Source organism: Artemia sp. Qi Xiang Cuo, chromosome 17, assembly GCF_049724085.1.
Source record: "Artemia sp. Qi Xiang Cuo chromosome 17, ASM4972408v1, whole genome shotgun sequence".
In the NCBI taxonomy this organism is placed as follows: domain Eukaryota; kingdom Metazoa; phylum Arthropoda; class Branchiopoda; order Anostraca; family Artemiidae; genus Artemia; species Artemia sp. Qi Xiang Cuo.
Window position 1 is genome coordinate 49,712,636 of NC_142810.1, and position 18,735 is coordinate 49,731,370.

The 18,735-nt window shown below is 31.0% G+C and overlaps 1 protein-coding gene across 1 annotated transcript in view; it reads left to right on the forward strand.

Moving 5' to 3' along the window:
* Positions 1–18,735, forward strand: part of LOC148942299 (pickpocket protein 28-like) — a 332,270-nt gene that overhangs the window by 286,746 nt on the left and 26,789 nt on the right. The window contains exon 8 of the mRNA XM_089103282.1: positions 2,838–3,012. Coding sequence (XP_088959408.1) covers positions 2,838–3,012 — 175 coding nt within the window. The remainder of the gene's footprint in view (positions 1–2,837; positions 3,013–18,735) is intronic.

An 18,735-nucleotide genomic window follows, 5' to 3' on the forward strand; every position in this document is an offset into this window, starting at 1 on the left:
AGAATTTTCTGGTTTATTTCCGAGAATTTCTTGGTCTGGTTAAATGAATAAAGCGGAAAAAAAGTAAAAAACATCTGGTGAAGTCCTGCTGCTTTGATTTTTTTTTCAAATCCAGAGACACATGAGCATGAATTACAGGATTTTCAAATATTTCGTTAGGTCACATTCTTACTACTGCCATCCATTCATTTTTCTATCATAGATGGCGACATGTTTTGACTATCTCAAATGCTGCCATCTATTCCCATTCAGTTATAGACGGCAGTATAAATGTATTTTAAGCTAGGTTATATTGTAAGTACTTTCAAGTTAGGTCCAACTGCATCCAGTTTAACTTAACTCTTGGGCAATTTAACTCTCGTGCAGCTGAACCCGTGTTTGACAGGATCCACATGCAATTCAATCCTATTTGACTGAACCCTCGTGAAATTGAACCCCCATTTAACTGGATACCCGTGCAACTCAACCCTATTTAACTGAACCCTTGTTCAACTGAATTTAGCCCCCATATAAATCAAGCCCTGTTTTACTGAGCTCAATCCAAGGCCTAATAATAAGTTTGATTTAGCACTGATTAGGAACTCGAAATTTGCTTCTCGCTTCGTTTGCAGCTCCTAACTTATACTATTCATTTGGGCTAAAATAATTTAAACCTAAGACAAAGAACTGGCAGAGCAATGATTGCAACTTACTTTCGTTGCTGGTAGCCAATGAAAACGCTTCTGTTTCACGATGCTCTTTACGTGTATCTTTTCGGGCTTGGTAAATTTAATAATAGCTCCATTCAAATTGGACTTGTCCATCGTCCTTATAAATGACCAGATTTTGATTCCTTTCCCCGTGCTTGATCAAATACTCTACTCCCCATGTAAAGACTACATCCGAGCTTTAAGGTTAGAAATGGGTTTTTTCTGTGGTTGGGCGTAAATTGTAATCTGATGTAATCTCTAGTCAGGGAATGCAAAAGTCAGAAAGAAATTGAAGAAAAATTATGCGGTATTGAAAAGAAACCAAAGCTTTACAGGCTACAAATTTGTGCTGAAAAAAAAGGTCTATTGAAATAAAAATAAATAACCTTTATCATTAACGAATCTGCTTTGTATTTGAATGAATTTTTTTGGTAGTTTTTTCAAAACTTTTCAAAATAATTTTTTTTTTCCACTTGCAAAATTGACTGGGAAGGGGAGTGTTCCAGAGGCAGATTTTAAATACTAGTATAAGGGTTTTCAATCATGGAGATTTTAGTGGTAGAGTTTTTTTGGTTTCAAGCCTTTAAACTTCAGAAAGGACACTAAAATTGCATTTTGGTGCCATAAGGTATTTTATGTTGTCACCACGTTATGGTGTTGTCATGGAAAACATTATAAAAAGTGCATAAACGCGAATATTAGCTTTCAAATGAGATTAAAAATCTCTCTATGATATTCTAGGGTTAATATTATAGTGGAGAAGTAATACAGAAAAAGGGAGACTTTTGTGCGTTTCCAGCTCCTTTAAAAATTTCCAGAAATTTTTCTCCATATCGAACATTTACAATTAAGATGAATTGAAATAATAACTATCAAACAGTTCGTGGTAACCCACGACCCGGCTCAATGGTAACAGATACTCTAGAAAACGGTATTTTGATACCAATAGATACATCAAAAGAATCAAATTTTACTGCTGATTTCAAATATTTAAGTTTCATCAAGCTTAGTCCTACCGATCAAAAGTTACGCGCCTGGGAAAATTTGGCTGATTTTCGAAAAAAGGGGGAAAGACCCCCTAAAAGCTATAGAACCTTAATGAAAATCACACCATCATATTCAGCGTATCAGTGAACCCTACAGTTCAGGTTTCAAGCTTCTATATACAAAAATGTGGAATTTTGCATTTTTGGCGAGAAGAAAGATCACGGATGCGCGTTAATTTGTTTTTTTGTTGTTTTTTTTCCCAGGGGTGATCGAATCAACCCAGTGGTCCTAGAATATCGTGGGAGGGCTCATTGGAATGGAAATTAAAAGTTCTATTGCCGTTTTTAAGTGACCAAAAAAATGGAGGGCAACTAGGCCCCCTAAAACGCTCATTTTTCCCCAAAGTCACCTGATCAAAATTTTGAGATAGCCATTTTGTTCAGCAGGCTCGAAAATATGATAAGTATGTCTTTTAGGATGACTTAATCCCCCGAATTTCTCGGGGGGAGGGCTAAAAGTTATGAACTTTACCCAATGTTAACATAGACTATAGTATTGGTTATTGGGAAGTATACAGACATGTAAGTTAAACAGAAGTATGTAAGTCTGTTTAAGTTAAACAGAGATTGAGTTGCATGAAAGTTCATTTTAATGGATCTGAGATGTACAGGGGTTCAGTTGCAACAGGGTTCACTTTAACGACGGTTCAATTGCACAGAGGTTGAGTTTCATGAAGTTCATTTGAAACGGATTGAGTTGCATGAGGGTTCAGTTGACTAGAGCTGAGATGTAAAAGGGCTCAGTTGCACAGGGTTCACTTTAACAAAGATTCAGTTGCACGGGGGTTGAATGGGGAGTTGAATGACTTTCAGTTGAACCAGATTGAGTTGCAAGGGGGCTCAGTTACACGGTGTAACGACAGTTCAGTTAAATAGGTTCAGTCGCAAGGGGATCAGTTACACGACAGTTTATTTGAAACGGAATCAATTGTGAGGTTTTGCCAGGATGGTCTTCTTTCAGCTATAAGAGAAAGCCTACAAGTTATAATCATTATATCTTATTTAACCTAGGTAGTCAAGTGCGAACCTCAATTTTATTGTTTTTCTCTCACTAAACCCCCCTAAAATGAGCAATTTATATTTTTCTCTTTTATTTTTATAGGATTAATTCAAGAAGACCGTGAACAGTGCAAATGTATGCCGAATTGTGATGACCTAACATATCAAAACACTTTGACATATTCAAGTTTCCCGCTTAGCAGTGTCAATTCTTTACTAGAAAATGGAATAAGTAATGGATCCAAGCACAGGCTACATAAATCTGAATCACACCTAAGGTTACCTCCGAGCATATATATATATATATATATATATATATATATATATATATATATATATATATATATATATATATATATATATATATATATATATATATATATATATATATATATATATATATATATATATATATATATATATATAATATATATATATATATATATATATATATATATATATATATATATATATATATATATATATATATATATATATTAGTATTTTTAAACATCTTCATATTTACTTTTCTTTTAGTTGGCACCCTGGGTTTTTCTGGCCTGGAAAAACGATGTAGATAGTAGTAGTAAAACGATTTAGTAAGGTAGATAAAATTCATTAAGAGCAGGCCTTCTTAAGCTCTGAGTCGCAACCGCAAATGGGGTCACGTAGGAAAATTCTGTTCAGGAAAATTCGAATTAAACAAATTGCTCTGTCGGACGATACTGTTTTGAATATAATTTCTGATATTAACAACGACGATGTAGTGTAGCTTATTACAAGAATTGAAGAAGGCCCAAAATTTTTCATTCAGTTGGACGAAACAATTAATAGTACTAAATTATATCAGTTGTTATTATATGTCAGGTACGTTTATAAGGAACGCTTGGTTGAAGAATTCTTATTTTTTCCTTCTATGCAGGGCAAATATGCACAGATGGCACAAGAGCGAGGACGGCTAAAAATATTAGGTTTAAAATCTTTTTTAAGCTGTTCATTATCATCAAATAACTTTTAATCACTGCCTTATTCACCAAGAGGCCCTTGTAGCAAAAAAAATAGCACCAGAATCGAACGATGTGCTTCCGGATACTCATAAGATTATAAATTTTATTAAGAGCCATGCTCTTAATCGCCGCTTATTTTCAAATCTGTGTAAGAATATGGATTCCAACTACACAACCTTATTATTACATGCAAAAGTGAGATGGCTGTCAAGAGGTCAAAGCTCTAAACGATTATCGCTATTAAAGGTCGAAATGGAAATATTTTGAACCGAACGAAAATGTAAAATGTGAACTTGCTGCTTTTTTTTCAAATTGACTTATGGCTATCCAAGCTGTGTTATTGTCAGATATCTTTGCGAGATTAAATTACCTAAACTTGTCTCTTCAAGGAATCAATTTCGATACACAAAGTTTTCCAGTGTCGACAATTTTATAATTGAGAGAAATGGCTGTCACACTTTCATTGCAAAAACTATTGTATGTCACCTAAAAAACATAGTTCCGTACATATTCATATTAAATTTCAAAAAAGTGATACTTTTTTAATGAAATCAAAATAGTGATTTCAAAAAGGTGGCTTTGATTCAAACGCCGTTTCGGATTGGCTTAAGTGAGATTGATCACCTATCAATTAAAGCTCAAGAGGAATTTGCTGAGCTTTCGAGTTGCTCAAACTTAAAACTATAATTTCAAAAAAAGCCCTTGACTGAATTCTGGATAGCAACTAAAACTGAATTTCCCACAATCTCTGATATGGCGTTAAATGTTCTTCTGCCGTTCCACACTACATACTTATGTGAAGTTACTTTCTTAGCTTAAACACATGTTAAATTCCAATATCGTTCATCGCTAAACAATGTTGAAGAGGTCTTACGTCCAGCAGTGTCAAACAATACACCAAGATTTAATTTGTTATGCAATAAAAAACAGGCATATCCATCTCATTAAAATTGTTCCTTCAATTTTAGTTTAATATATGAAAAATATGTCACATAATTTTTGTAACAATAGTAAATACAATTTTACAACTTTTTGTGCAATCTTTAATCTTAGATTTTTGTATGTTTCCAAACGAATTCTAAAACTACACATTTTCTTATGTATATTATTAGCTAATAAATAAATCGTTAAAAAATATTTATTTATTGTTCCTTTATATTTATATAAGGTCGCCAGGAAACTAGCAATCATAAATAGGGTCGTAAATAAAAAAAAAATTTATATTTATTTTTCCCCCAGGAGAGGTCGTGTAGTATCTATCAAAAAACTTCAAAAAAGGCTGATTCAATTGGAAATTCAAAGGGCTAGTGCCCTTTTTAATAGTCAAAAGATATTGGAGGGCAAATACCCCCCCCCCTCTCACGCCTGCCTTCTCCCCAAACACATCCAATCAAAATTTTGAAATAGCCATTTTGTTTAACGTAGTTTTAAGTTCTGGAAATGAGGTCTTTAAGGATGACAAATCTCCCACAGCCCTCAGGGCAAGGGTTGTAAGTTATGCTCTTGGGGCATATAAGGTTTTTATAGAACAATTTGTCGTAGAAACTACAAAAAGGGTTCATTCGATTGGAAATTGAAATGGCTAGTGCCCTTTTTAATAGTCGAAAACGATTGGAAGGCAACTTAAACCCCTTTTGCGCCCACCATTTCCCTAACCACATCCAATCAAAATTTTGAGATTGCCATTTTGTTCCATGCAGTTTAAAGCTCAGGAAATTATACTTTTGAGTAGGACACTCCTCCCACAGTCTTCAGGGCAAGGGTTATGCCCTGGAGCATATAAGGTTTTTATTGAAATCTTTGTCGTAGAAACTTGAAAAAGGGCTAATAGTCTAAAGTGATTTGAGGGCACCTAACCCACCTCTCACGCCTACCTTTTCCCCTAACACATTCAATGAAAATTTTTAGATAGCCATTTTATTCAACGTAGTTGAAATTTGAAAGTTTTGGACATTTGGTCTTTAAGGATGACAACCCTGCCCCTACAGCCCTCAGGTAAAGGTTTGTAAGTTATGCCCTGGGTCATATAATGTTTAAATAGAAAGTTGTTGTAGAAATTTCAAAAAGGGCTCATTTGATTGGAAGCTGTAATTGTCCTTTTTAATAGTCGAAAGTGAGTTTAATAGTCTCACACCCACCAATTCCCCAAAAACATTCAATCAAATACTAGAGATAGTCATTTTGTTCAATGTAGTTGAAAACTCTATAAATTGTGTATTTAAGGATGACAAACCCCAGAACCCCCAGGGCAAAGGTTGTAAGTTATGCCCTGGGGGCAAATAAGGTTTTTATAGAAAGACTTGTCGTAGAAACTTCAAAAGGGGCTCATTCAATTGGAAATTGAGAGGGCTAGTGCCGTTTTTAATAGTCGAAAGTGATTGGAGGGTAAACAACCCCCCTCTCACGCCCACCATTCCCCAAACACATCCAATCAACATTTTCAGACAGCCGTTTTTTTCAACGTAGTAGAAAGTTCTGGAAAATAGGTCTTTGAGGATGACAGCCCCCCAGCCTTCAGGGCAAGGGTTGTAAGTTATGCCCTTAGGGCATGTAAGGTTTTTATTGAAATCGTTGTCGTAAAAAATTCAAGAGGGCTCATTTGATTGGAAATTCAAAGGGCTAGTGCCTTTTTTAATAGTTGAAAGTGATTGGACAGGGACTAACCCCCCTCTCACGCACATCATTTATCCAAACACATTCAATCAAAATTTTGAGACAGCCATTTTGTTCAACGTAGTTGTAAGTTCTGGAAATTAGGTCTGTGAGGATGACAACCCTTCCCTCTCAGAGCCCACAGGGAATGGGTTAAAAGTTATGCCCTGGGGGCATATAAGGATTTATTGAAAGCTTTCTCGTAGTAACTTGGAAAAGGTTGCATCCAATTGGAAATTCAAAAGGCTAGTTCCCTTTTTAATAGTCGAAAGAGATTGGAGGACAATTAACCCCCCTCTCACCCCCACCTTTACCCCAAAGACATCCAATCAAAATTTTTAGATAGCCATTTTGTTCAACTTAGTTAAAAGTTTTAGAAATAAGGTCTTTAAGGATGACTACCCCCCACAGCACTCAGGGAAGGGTTGTAAGTTATGCCCTGGGGGCATATAAGGTTTTTATAGAAAGCTTTGTCGTAGAAACTTCAAAAATGGCTTATTCGATTGGAAATTGAAATGGCTAGTGCCCTTTTTAATAGTGGAAAGTAAATGGAGAACAACTAATCCTCTTCTCATGCCAACTATTTCCCCTAGGGCATACAATCAAAATTTTGAGATAGCCATTCTTTTCTACATAGTTGAAAGTTCTGGATATTATGTCTTTGGGGATGACAACACCCCCCCCCCCACATCCCTCAGGACATGGGTTGTAAGTTATGCCCTTGGGGCATATGCGGTTTTTATAGAAAGAGTTGTCGTTGAAACTTTAAAAAGGGCTCATTTGATTTGAAATTGAAACGGGTAAGGCCCTTTTTAATAGTCGAAAGTGATTTAAGAGCAACTAACGCCGCTCTCACGCCCACCATTTTCCCAAACACATCCAATCAAAATTTTGAGATATTCATTTTGTTCAACGTAGTTGAAAGTTCTGGATATTAGGTCTTTGAGGATGACAACCCTCCCCCCCCCACAACACTCAAGGCAAAGGTTGTATGTTATGCCCTGGGGGTATATAAGGCTTTTATAGAAAGTTTTGTCGTAGAAACTTCAAAAGGGCTCATTTGATTGGAAATTGATAGGGCTAGTGCCCTTTATAATAGTTGAAAGTGATTGAATGGCAACTACCCGTCTCACACTCACCATTTCCTCAAATGTATCCATTAAAAATTTTGAGATAGCTGTTTTGTTGAACTTAGTTGAAAGTTCTGGAAAGTAGGTCTTTGAGGATGACAACTACCTCACAGCCCTCAGGGCAAGGGTTGTAAGTTATGCCTTGGGGGCATATATTGTGTTCATAGAAAGCGTTGTTGTAGAAACTCAAAAAGGGCTCATTTGATTGGAAATTGAAAGTACTAGTGCCCTTTTTAATTGTTGAAAGTGATTGGAAGGCTTGACATTTTTATAGTAAAGATCGATCTAGGTACAATGTGTTATTTTTTTTTAGACCAGGGCACTTTGTATCGAAGGAATTTTTGTAGGAACTTCCAAGTAAAGTAAAGAGCATTGTGGGTACAATGTATTTTTTTTAACCAGGACACTTTGTAACAAAGGAGTTGTCATAGAAACTTTGAAAAGGGCTCATTCAAAAATAGAAGGCGCTAGTGCCTTTTTTAATAGTTGAAAGTGATTAGAGGGCAACTAAACCCCCTCCCACACCCACTCTCCCATTTGCCCATTATGTTGAAAAACTATATGTTGCCTTAAGATTAAATCAAAATGCACTGTGTTAATGCTAATTCCCAGTAAGGCATCTCAGCAGTATCCCAAGGACGACTGAGGGTATTATGTTCCAACATTCGGGGCTACTTCTGCTCTTAAAATTTAACCAAATAAAAATGGCGTAAGTGTATCGAAGCTATCAGTAGTATAAGAAATACAGGAGCTGCCTCACCTATCTCACCCCTTCAATTTACCCCCTTTGACAATTGAATCACCCCATTTTAAATGAAAATCTGCAACATTTTAACAATTTCCCATCATGACCTTTAACATCAAAAAACGTCTTCTGAAATAGGAAATTTTGATGTAATTTGAAAGAATATTCCATTCTTCTTATACTACTGATAAAATGTAATAATTTAATATTTATTAGATGCTTCGATATACTACTAATTAAGTTCAATATCAATATCTAGATAATTATCATTATCTTTCCCTTTTCTTTCAATAACCTTTTGAAATCAAACCTTTATCTTTTTCTATTTTTTGAAATTTCTTTTCAAAATCAGCTGCTTTAGAATCAAATCGTTTTGGTGCAAATATATCAACCATTTCACCCTCAAAATTAAAAATAATAACAAATTTATTACCATATTTAGTTACTACGTTTTTCATTGCTTTAATTGTGTATTCTATTCCAATGTCTAAGTCCAAATAATTTCTTAGACCACACTGCTTTTCCATTTACAAAAACAATTAAACAAGAAAAACGGGTTTTAATTTCTATAAAGCAGTGAATACAAAACACTTAATTAAACAAAAATACTCCGAATATTTTAATATGTGAGTCTTCTTTTCCTATTTATTTATATTTTTTCTTTTGTTTGTTTAGTATGTTTTTTATATTGATGTAAGATTTTTTTTTTTCCGTTGAGAAAGGCTCCCGGATGTGGGGCCGAAATATTCGGAGTATTTTGTTTAATTAAGTGTTTTGTATTCACTGCTTTATAGAAATTAAAACCCGTTTTTCTTGTTTAATTTTTTTGTATATGTCTAAGTCTTCTTTCTTAATGGTTCGATTGTGTTTGTTTTCCATTTTCATTTCTCTTAAAAGTTTCTCTATTTACTTGTGAATTATTGTATCAAACATAATTTCTGAATAGAAAATAATTTATATAATTAAATATAATCTATGTTCAATGACATCCATGTTTGCTTTTTTTCTGAAAATATAACGCAGTAAATGTTGTATGAATCAGTAGGCTCTTGATCTAACAAAATTTTAATTTCTATATCAACATTTGATCCAGATGCATAATTATTAGGTTCATGTTTTGAAACGTCAAAACAAAATAATGGATATACTGTTTTAAAGTGATTATAGCTGATAATAGTTCCACTATCAACGTTTCGATGTTTGTATCCTAAATGTAAAACTCTTTGATAAGCATTAGAATAATCCTCGTTATCATTACTAAAATCACATTTTAATTCTTCTTGTGGATATTTATAGCCATTCACTCTCACTTCAATTTTTTCAATATTCATGTGATCAAATACCATATTATTTTGTAAAGTATTACTATTTTTCTGTTTTCTGTAATACTACAACAATTTTAGTTGTACTGCATCTTTCACTGACGACTCTCCATGTCAATTCTTTGTCATTTCTATTATCACTTTTATAAGTATTACACGCTTCTCATCTTAATTCAAATGAACTTTTTAACTAATTTACCTTCTAACTCATTACTAATGAATAAACTGGGATTTAATGCTGGCAGAATCCAACATAAATACATTATATCTACGTGAAAATTTTGAGAACCCTTTTTTATAATCATATTATTGTTACTATTCCTTTTCAACGAAATTTTATCTGTAACATCTCTAAATAGACGATTAATATCTTGACAAAATCCAAATAATCTTGATAATGGTAAATACATACTAACTACATGACTTTCTTTTGTTTTATTATATCTTTTTAATATACCGCTATTAAATTTATAATTTTTCTTTGTATTAATTGTTGGACTTTCAACTGCTTTTGCAGTTGTAGAAGTACTTACAAACTCACTTTCTTCTGTAAATGCATTATATGTTTGCGTTTCATCTTTATACCAAAACATATTTGTTGCTGCGCTTCAGAAAATTCAGAAAATTCTAATAGATCTTTAACAGTTGTCGATATACCAACATAATCAATAGATTCAATTGTTTTACCATTAATGATATATTCAGCATTTTTAAACAGATTAAACCCATTATTTGTTAAAGTAGCTTTATCTACAGCATCCATATTCTTTCCATCCTATCGCGATATTTTTATTTTTGCATGAATATAGCTATCACTAGGACGGATCCAAGATTCTAAATCTTTTATTGTAAATTCAAAATTATCTAATTTTGAAACATTAACATTTGTTTCTCTAATTTCTTCAAATTTATATTTCGTTGTCGAATCATCAACAATAGGCTTGTCAAATATTTGACAATAAGGAGCAACAACTTCATTAACAACCTCCATTTATATAGAGAAGAAATTTATTAAATAATTTTACATTTTAAAGTTTTTAATCCCTTACCTGTAATCAACGTGTTTAAGAGATCTCGACCTCTTGTATCTATATACCTTTTATTATTTCCAATAGCTTCATTCATCGTTTTTTTATTTTTAAATACATCATCTAATTCTTTTCTATTTGCATCGATGAATTCTTTACCATGTTCAATACCTCTATTTTTTACTAACTCTAATTGAGGTTTAATCATATTATTATACACTGATAACGCTCTATCTTTTATATTTTTCAGGGAAGTCTTGAATAATTCCGAGTTAGCTATATTCTTAAAGAAACTGCCAATACCACTACCGTATTGTGTTGTGTATAGCAATTGTTTTTTATTAATCAACATTTATTATAGTAAAAATTTTATAAGAGAAAATCATTAACTGAAACTTTTTTATTTTCATTAAAATTTTTTCAAATCCAATACATAACCAACATTCTCATCATTAAAATCGATAAGTCTACCTAATTGATCTGTAATTGTCATTTTCAAAGAATTATTAAACTCTTTTCGATTTATTAAGAGATATTGTCTTCCCTTAGGAATTTCTACAATTAAGCAACCTGGTTCAGTATTAGGTGCAAATATCCATATTACATCAGATTTAGCTCCATTAACGATTGATCTATCGAGTAATGAACAATGGACTTGGATTTTATCAACATTTCTTGTATTATTTGGAACTTTTGTACCTTCATTAATTTTACCTGATAATTTAACATCATTTTCAAATAATAAAATAATACTTAAATCACTATTAAATTTTAATTCATAATTATCTTTTAATAACATAACAAATTTCATTGTTGCAGGATTTGATGAAAGAGTTATGGGACAATTTTCTCTAGAAGCATTAAAATAATGACTTAGAAAATAATTGAAACACTTTTCATTATACATACCATTGGGTATCACAACATTTAGCCAAGGTTCATCTTTATTTTTTCGTTAAGGCGATTTCATAATCATAATTACGATCTAATCTAATTGGATTACTTGTATAAGATTGTTCAATCTCACTTTTATTACCTTCAATAATAATCAAACCCATTTAATAGAATACTTTTTTTAAGAACAATTTTTTTTATTATTTAGAAAATTTATCTAATAATTTCAGTCTCTTATAAATGGAAATGAATTTACAAAGTAAGGTTTATTGTATGCGATGTAAAAAGGTTACTGCTACTACTTCAATTACTCAAGCAGTTTCAAAAAGAAATGATGTGCCAATGATTAAATGTATATGTGCACTATTTGGTTGCAAGAAAAATCGTTTTTAAAAAAAGGAAGTAATGAACAAAAACCCTGGGTAGAGCAAATAGCTGGGTATAAGCAAATCGAAGACAAGCTTTTAGAATTATAATACGCTAATTTTTCAGGGATTGATGATTTACATAGAAAATTAAGAGAAAATGGTTATACTTTTTCAAAAGCTAAAATAAAAGAAATATTGTCAACACAACATATTTATTCTTTACACCATCCCTCTTATCACACATTTGAAAGAAGGCGAGTTTATATACATAGTAATGATGAACAGTGGCAAGCTGATTTAATTGATATGCAACAGTATAAAAAGGAAAATAATAATTTTAACTACATTCTTACAGTGATCGATTGTTTTAGTAAATATGCTTGGTGTATCCCTTTAAAAAACAAAATGGGTAGGGAAATTAATGACGTTTTTATGGATTTATTTAAAAATAGGAAACCTAAAAAGTTGAAAACAGATAAAGGTAAAGAATTTGTTATGAAAAACGTTCAAGTGTTTTTAAAAAGTCATGAAATTCATTGATTTTCATCTGAAAGTGAATTGAAATCTCAAATAGTGGAACGATTTAATAGAACTATTTAAGAGAAATTATGGAAATATTTGACTTGCAACAATACTAAACGTTGCATAGATGTATTACCGTCATTAGTTGACAATTATAATAAGTCATATCATAGATCAATCAAAATGAAACCAATAGAAGCTAGTAGAAAAGTAAATGAAAACAGGGTGTATGAAAATCTATTTCCGGACATATATTCTCAAACAACGAAACATAAATTTAATGTAGGTGATTTGGTTAGAATTAATAAGAAAAAGAGCGGTTTTGATAAAGGCTATCTTCCAAATTATACAACGGAAATATTTCAAATTGCTACAGTTAAACAGACAACACCTATTACGTATGAATTATCCGATAAATCGGGTGAGTTAATTATTGGTGCTTTTTATGAAAAAAAGTTATGAAAAGTTATTGATTTATAATAATAATTTTCTTCGATATAATTTAATCTATATAAATGGATGTTAAAGAATTAAAAAATTTGTTAACAAATATAGTTAACAACAGGGAAATATTAAGGCAAAAGGTTAGACAGAATGCGTTAATACAAGAAAGATTTAATGAATATACTGAACAGCTGAAGGCTCCAATTGTATAAAAGTTAAAAGAAAATGATGATAATTTGAAACGGCGATTTCTAAGATTAGATCAAAATTTCAGAAACGCTTTACCGGCACCATCGCAACTTCAAGGTATTGAATCATTACCAGCACATCGTTACTTCAAGGTATTGAACCATTAGAAATACCAAAAACAAAAACTTCTTATAAATCACCGAGGGTATATGATCTTAATTTGAATCTTCACACTAAACTGCTGAAACGGTTAAATGAAGACGAAAAAAACTATCGTCAGGAACCAACTTCTTTTGAATTGCCTAATTATTCCATAAATCACCCTGAATTCCTCCAAGACGTGATAAAGAAATCGGGTGAAATGAATCAAAAATATGGTGGGAAAAAAGACATGGAATACCTGGATATGAAGAAATAGTTTATTTTGTGAAAAATTTATAGGTACAGATTGTTAAAGGTTGCTGAAATCCTTAAAATTGACATAGAAATACCACAAGTAGGAACTGGATTGTTTCTGAATGCAAATGAAATGATTGAACGATTATACAGTCTAATAGGTAGCAGAGCTGCTGGAAATACATCAGATGAAGTTAGATATGAAACTGTAACTTTGTTAAATTCCTTATTAAAAAACAAAATATTAAAGAAAAATGAATATAATACAATTTATCAAAATTATCTTAAAATTTAACCATAAAAAAAACAATGAAATTGCTCAGGTTTGAAAATTTTTAATATTTGGAAATTTGTTTAGTAAAATAATTCCTAAATAAATGGCAGGCATTGCAGAAGTGATTAAAAGTTCTTTACAGCGAAAATCCAAATTCATCAAAATAAAAAGTAAATTATCGCGTTACACAATTCATGAATTACGCGCAGCAGCTAAATTATTTGATATAAAAGCTGTTGGTAGAAAAGGTGAACTATTCAATAAAATAAATAATCATCTTAATAATAAATTATTACTTGAAGATAATCTGATTGATTTAGAGCGTAATGCAAAGGGTCGAGATGATAAGAGAGCCTACGGATTTAATATTATTCCAGAGTTAAAAAAGGGTTAGAAAATTAAAAGAAAGAATGAAATTATATCAGATTTACAAAATCAATTTAACACTATGAGAAATAAAGATATTATTGAACTTAAAAAATTCTTAAAATCAAAACAGATTTCAACTGCTGGAAATTATAACGAAGTGAAGAATAAAGTGAAGAGTTATTTCAATAAACAAGTTGATATTAATAAAAAGTGATTGACGAAGTTCAAAAGCTTATTAGAGACTTCAGTGGTAGAAATAGGGTAAAAAAAGATCGGAATATTGACATTTCTAACTTATTTATAAATGAGAAAAAAACAAGGGAAGTTCCGGATATCCCAGAGTATATTTTTAAAATAGAAGAAGAATTCGATAACAACCCAAGTATTCAATGGATTAGAGAAAATTCCCTTACAGTTAATATTTCAATGAATTCAAATGGAGCTGATTTTGGAACACTGTTTGACTTTGTTGTTGGGGATGTTAAAAATAGAATGAATGAAATAGATAGTTATAGAGTTAAATTCACAACTCGGGTAATATTTTATTTTCAGAAGGATAAGGAAGAAGTTGAACCTATCCACTGTCATATTTATTCTTGCATATTTATTAAAAATAGGTGTATCATTCAAAGCCATCTAAATAGTAATCACAGGAATATACATACATTAATCATTGAAAATACCCCAAGATCAGGCTTACAATTTGAAAGAGTCGATGGAATTGATTATCGAATTACAAGATTACCATGTGGGAGGTACTTACAAAGAATTACCTGAATTTGCAAAAAATAAAAAAGCGTGTATTAATATAAAAAATAATGATAATAAATGCTTTCTTTGGTCAATCCTAGCTTATCCTCATCCAGCGAATGATAGAAATGTTGATATACTTTTAAAATATAAACCCTATGAAAATGAATTTGATTTCAAAGGGATTACTAATTTTCCAATGGATATTCAAGATATTCATAAATTTGAAAATAATTATAATACTAAAATTTGTTGATTTGAAATAAGTGAAAAAAAAAGTGGTTAGAGCTCATATTCCTAAAACTAAGATCAATGATAGAACAGCTCAAAAAGTCATAAATTTACGCATATTTAAATAATCATTATGTTTTAATTAAATATTTAAACAAACTACTTGCATCCCAAATCTCAAAAAACTAAATGGAAAATTCATCTATGTACATTCTGTGGAAGACACTTTAATGAACAAGAAAAATTTGAAAAGCTTGATGAAAAGAAAATTGTGAAGATCCTGACATCATTATGCCAAAGCCAGGATCTAAAATTGAATTTCAAAATATAGCTAAACAAATGAAAGTACCTTACTGTATAATAGGTGATTTTGAATCAATCTTCAAATAATGAAGAATTTAATCAAAAGAAAGGTAAAAAGACAATTAAAGTAGCAGAACAAAAAGCATTTGCTTATAGATTCCAAGTCTGTTGTTCTTTTGATACAGTACAAAATAAATATTACGAATACTTTGGTGAAGATGCTAGCAAAAATTTTGTAATTACGATAACAGAAGTTTGTAAAGAAATAGCCGATGAGCATGAAAATAGGCAAAAAGAACATGGTTATACACAAGAAGAACTAAGACAAAAATGGAATAATACAACTAATAAAATTTGTCATATTTGTGAAAAGGAAATAGTAGATAATAATTTCCATTTAGATCATTACCATATGACTGGTAATATACGTGGATTTACACATGCTAAATGTAATAAAAACCTTAGAATTCCCAAACATATCCCTTTTGTAATACATAATCTCTCAAAATATGACTCTCATTTATTTTTTAGAGAATTAGTACCTGATAACAGTATTTTTGATTCAACGGAGAGTTTTATGTCCTTTTATAAAACAATAACTGTTAATCAAACCCAATATGAAATGCGCTTCATAGATTCACTCCATTTTATGGCTTCATCATTAGATAAATTATCTGAAAATTTAGCAAAATGTGATTGTAAATTAAATTGCAACTGTTTGAGAAAGTATACTTCTGCTTTATTTAAAAGACTAAAGAATTTAAAGAAATAATAAAGAAAGGGGTTAATCCCTATGAATATATTGATAGCTATGAAAAAATTAATGATCTAAAATTAACTTCAATTGACAAGTTTTATTCTAGATTAACAGGAAAAAATATTTCTGAAGAATATTATGAAAGAGCGAAATCTATTTTGAAATTATTTAAATGTAAAACGCTATTAGATTACACTAAATTATACCTAAAAAGTGATGTTTTAATTCTATCAGATGTCGCTGAAAATTTTAGAAATGTATGTTTAAGTAATCATAAACTAGATCCCTTACATTTCTTCTCAGCACTGGGATTAACATGGGAAGCTTTCCTCAAACATTCTGAAGCTAAAATTCCCCTTTTCTCTGACGAAGATATGTATACATTTATTGAAAAAGGTATAAGAGGTGGCGTATCTCAGTGTATGAAAAGATATGCTAAAGCAAATAATAAACATATGAAAACTTTGATAAAACAAACCCTTCTAATTATTTAATGTATTTAGACGCTAATAATTTATATGGTTGGGCTATGTCCCAACAATTACCAGAAAAAGATTTTAATTTTATTAATCTACCAGAAAATTTAAAAGAAAAAAATTCTTTAGATTACTACCAACAGCTAAAACAACATATCCAATCAGAAATGGATAAAGATAATATGGGAGCCATTTATGAAGTTGATTTAGAATATCCAAGAGAGTTACACAATTTACAAAGATTTATCACTAGCTCCTGAACATTTTAAATATAAATTAAGTACAACTTTAAACAATAAAATAAATTATGTTGTATATTATAAGAACTTATAATTTCATTTAAAACATGGCTGAGTATTGAAAAAAGTACATAGAATACTAGAATTTACTGAAGCACCCTATTTAAAAGAATATATGAATCGTAATACTATTTTCCAAAAAAATGAATATATTGATTTCAAGGACTAATTCACTTACCTATTGAATAATGTTGCTTTTGGGAAAACCTTGGAATATACTAGGAAAACAGGTAGCAAGGAAATGCTCCTTGTTGATGGACGAAGACAAAAAATAATTAAAAAACATAACATTAGACCGGAAATAATCTTTTTCGAGAGTTTCTCATTAGTCAGAATGGCAAAGTCAAAAATAAATCTGGATAAACCTATTTATATCGGATTCGCTGCATTAGAGTTATCCAAGCTATTAATGTATGAATTTCATTATGAATACATGAAACCTAGATATGATAAAAATATTGACTTATGCTACATGGATACGGATAGTTTTATTTATGATATTCGACCTGAGGATTTTCATGAAGAAATTAAAGCTGACCTCCAAGAAAAATTCGATACTTCAGATTATAAAAAAGATAATCCTTATAACTTCCCTGCAGTCAATAAAAAAGTGATAGGTATGATGAAGGATGAATTATCTGGAACAATAATGTCTGAGTTTGTAGGTTTGAGGTCAAAAGTATACGCTTATCCAAAAGAGGGTGACAATGAAACTAAAGCAAAGAAAAAATTAAAAGGAATCAAAACTAAGATCGTCAAAGATAAAATAACATTACAAAATTATAAAGATTTATTATTCGGGAAACTGGAAAGTCAATCAAAAACCCAGTATACTTTAAGAGCTAATAAACACAGAGTGTTTTTATAAAAACAAAAAAAAGCTCTAGGCCCCAATGACACTAAAAGAAAAGTATTGAAAAACAAAGTTAACACAGTACTGTGGGGTTTAACAGATAGTTAGGTAGTTAAGTTAGTTAGGTAGTTAAGTTAGTTGGATAGTTAGGTAGTTAAGTTATTTAGGTAGTTAGGTAGGTAGTTAGTTAGTTAGTTATGTAGGTAGTTAAGGTAGTTAGGTAGGTAGCTAAGTTAGGTAGGCAGGTAGATAAGTTAGGTAGGTAGGTAGCTAAGTTAGGTAGGTAGGTAGGTAGGTAAGTTAGTTAGGTAGGTAGCTAAGTTAGGTAGTTAAGTTAGTTGGATAGTTAGGTAGTTAAGTTAGTTAGGTAGGTAGTTAGTTAGTTAGTTAGGTAGGTAGTTAAGTTAGTTAGGTAGGTAGTTAAGTTATTTAGGTAGGTAGCTAAGTTAGGTAGGTAGGTAGCTAAGTTAGGTAGGTAGGTAGGTAAGCTAGGTAGGTATTTAGCTAAGTTAGGTAGGTAGGTAGCTAAGTTAGGTAGGTAGGTAGCTAAGTTAGGTAGGTAGGTATACTACATTATATACTACTAGTACTTTATCTATTAAAATTTTATAATAAGTAAATGAATCAAAAGGCACCTATTAAAGTATATGAGTTTAAACATTCGAATAGTCAATCACAGAGTAAACATCCACCAGCACCTAAATGGCCTTTTTGATTATTAATTTGCGTAAATTCTGGTAGTGGTAAAACCAATTTACTTTTAAATTTAATATATGATTATGTATATTTCAATAACATTTATTTATATGCTAAAGATCTTGAAGAAGACAAATATCAAGACTTAATTCAAACCATAAATTGTTTAGAAGAGAAAAGTGGGCAGGATATATTGTTTGCAAGTAATGATAAAAATGATATCGTAGAAGTAGATGACTTAGACCCTAATTATATAAATTTATTTATCTTTCATGATTTTGTAACAGTAAAGGATC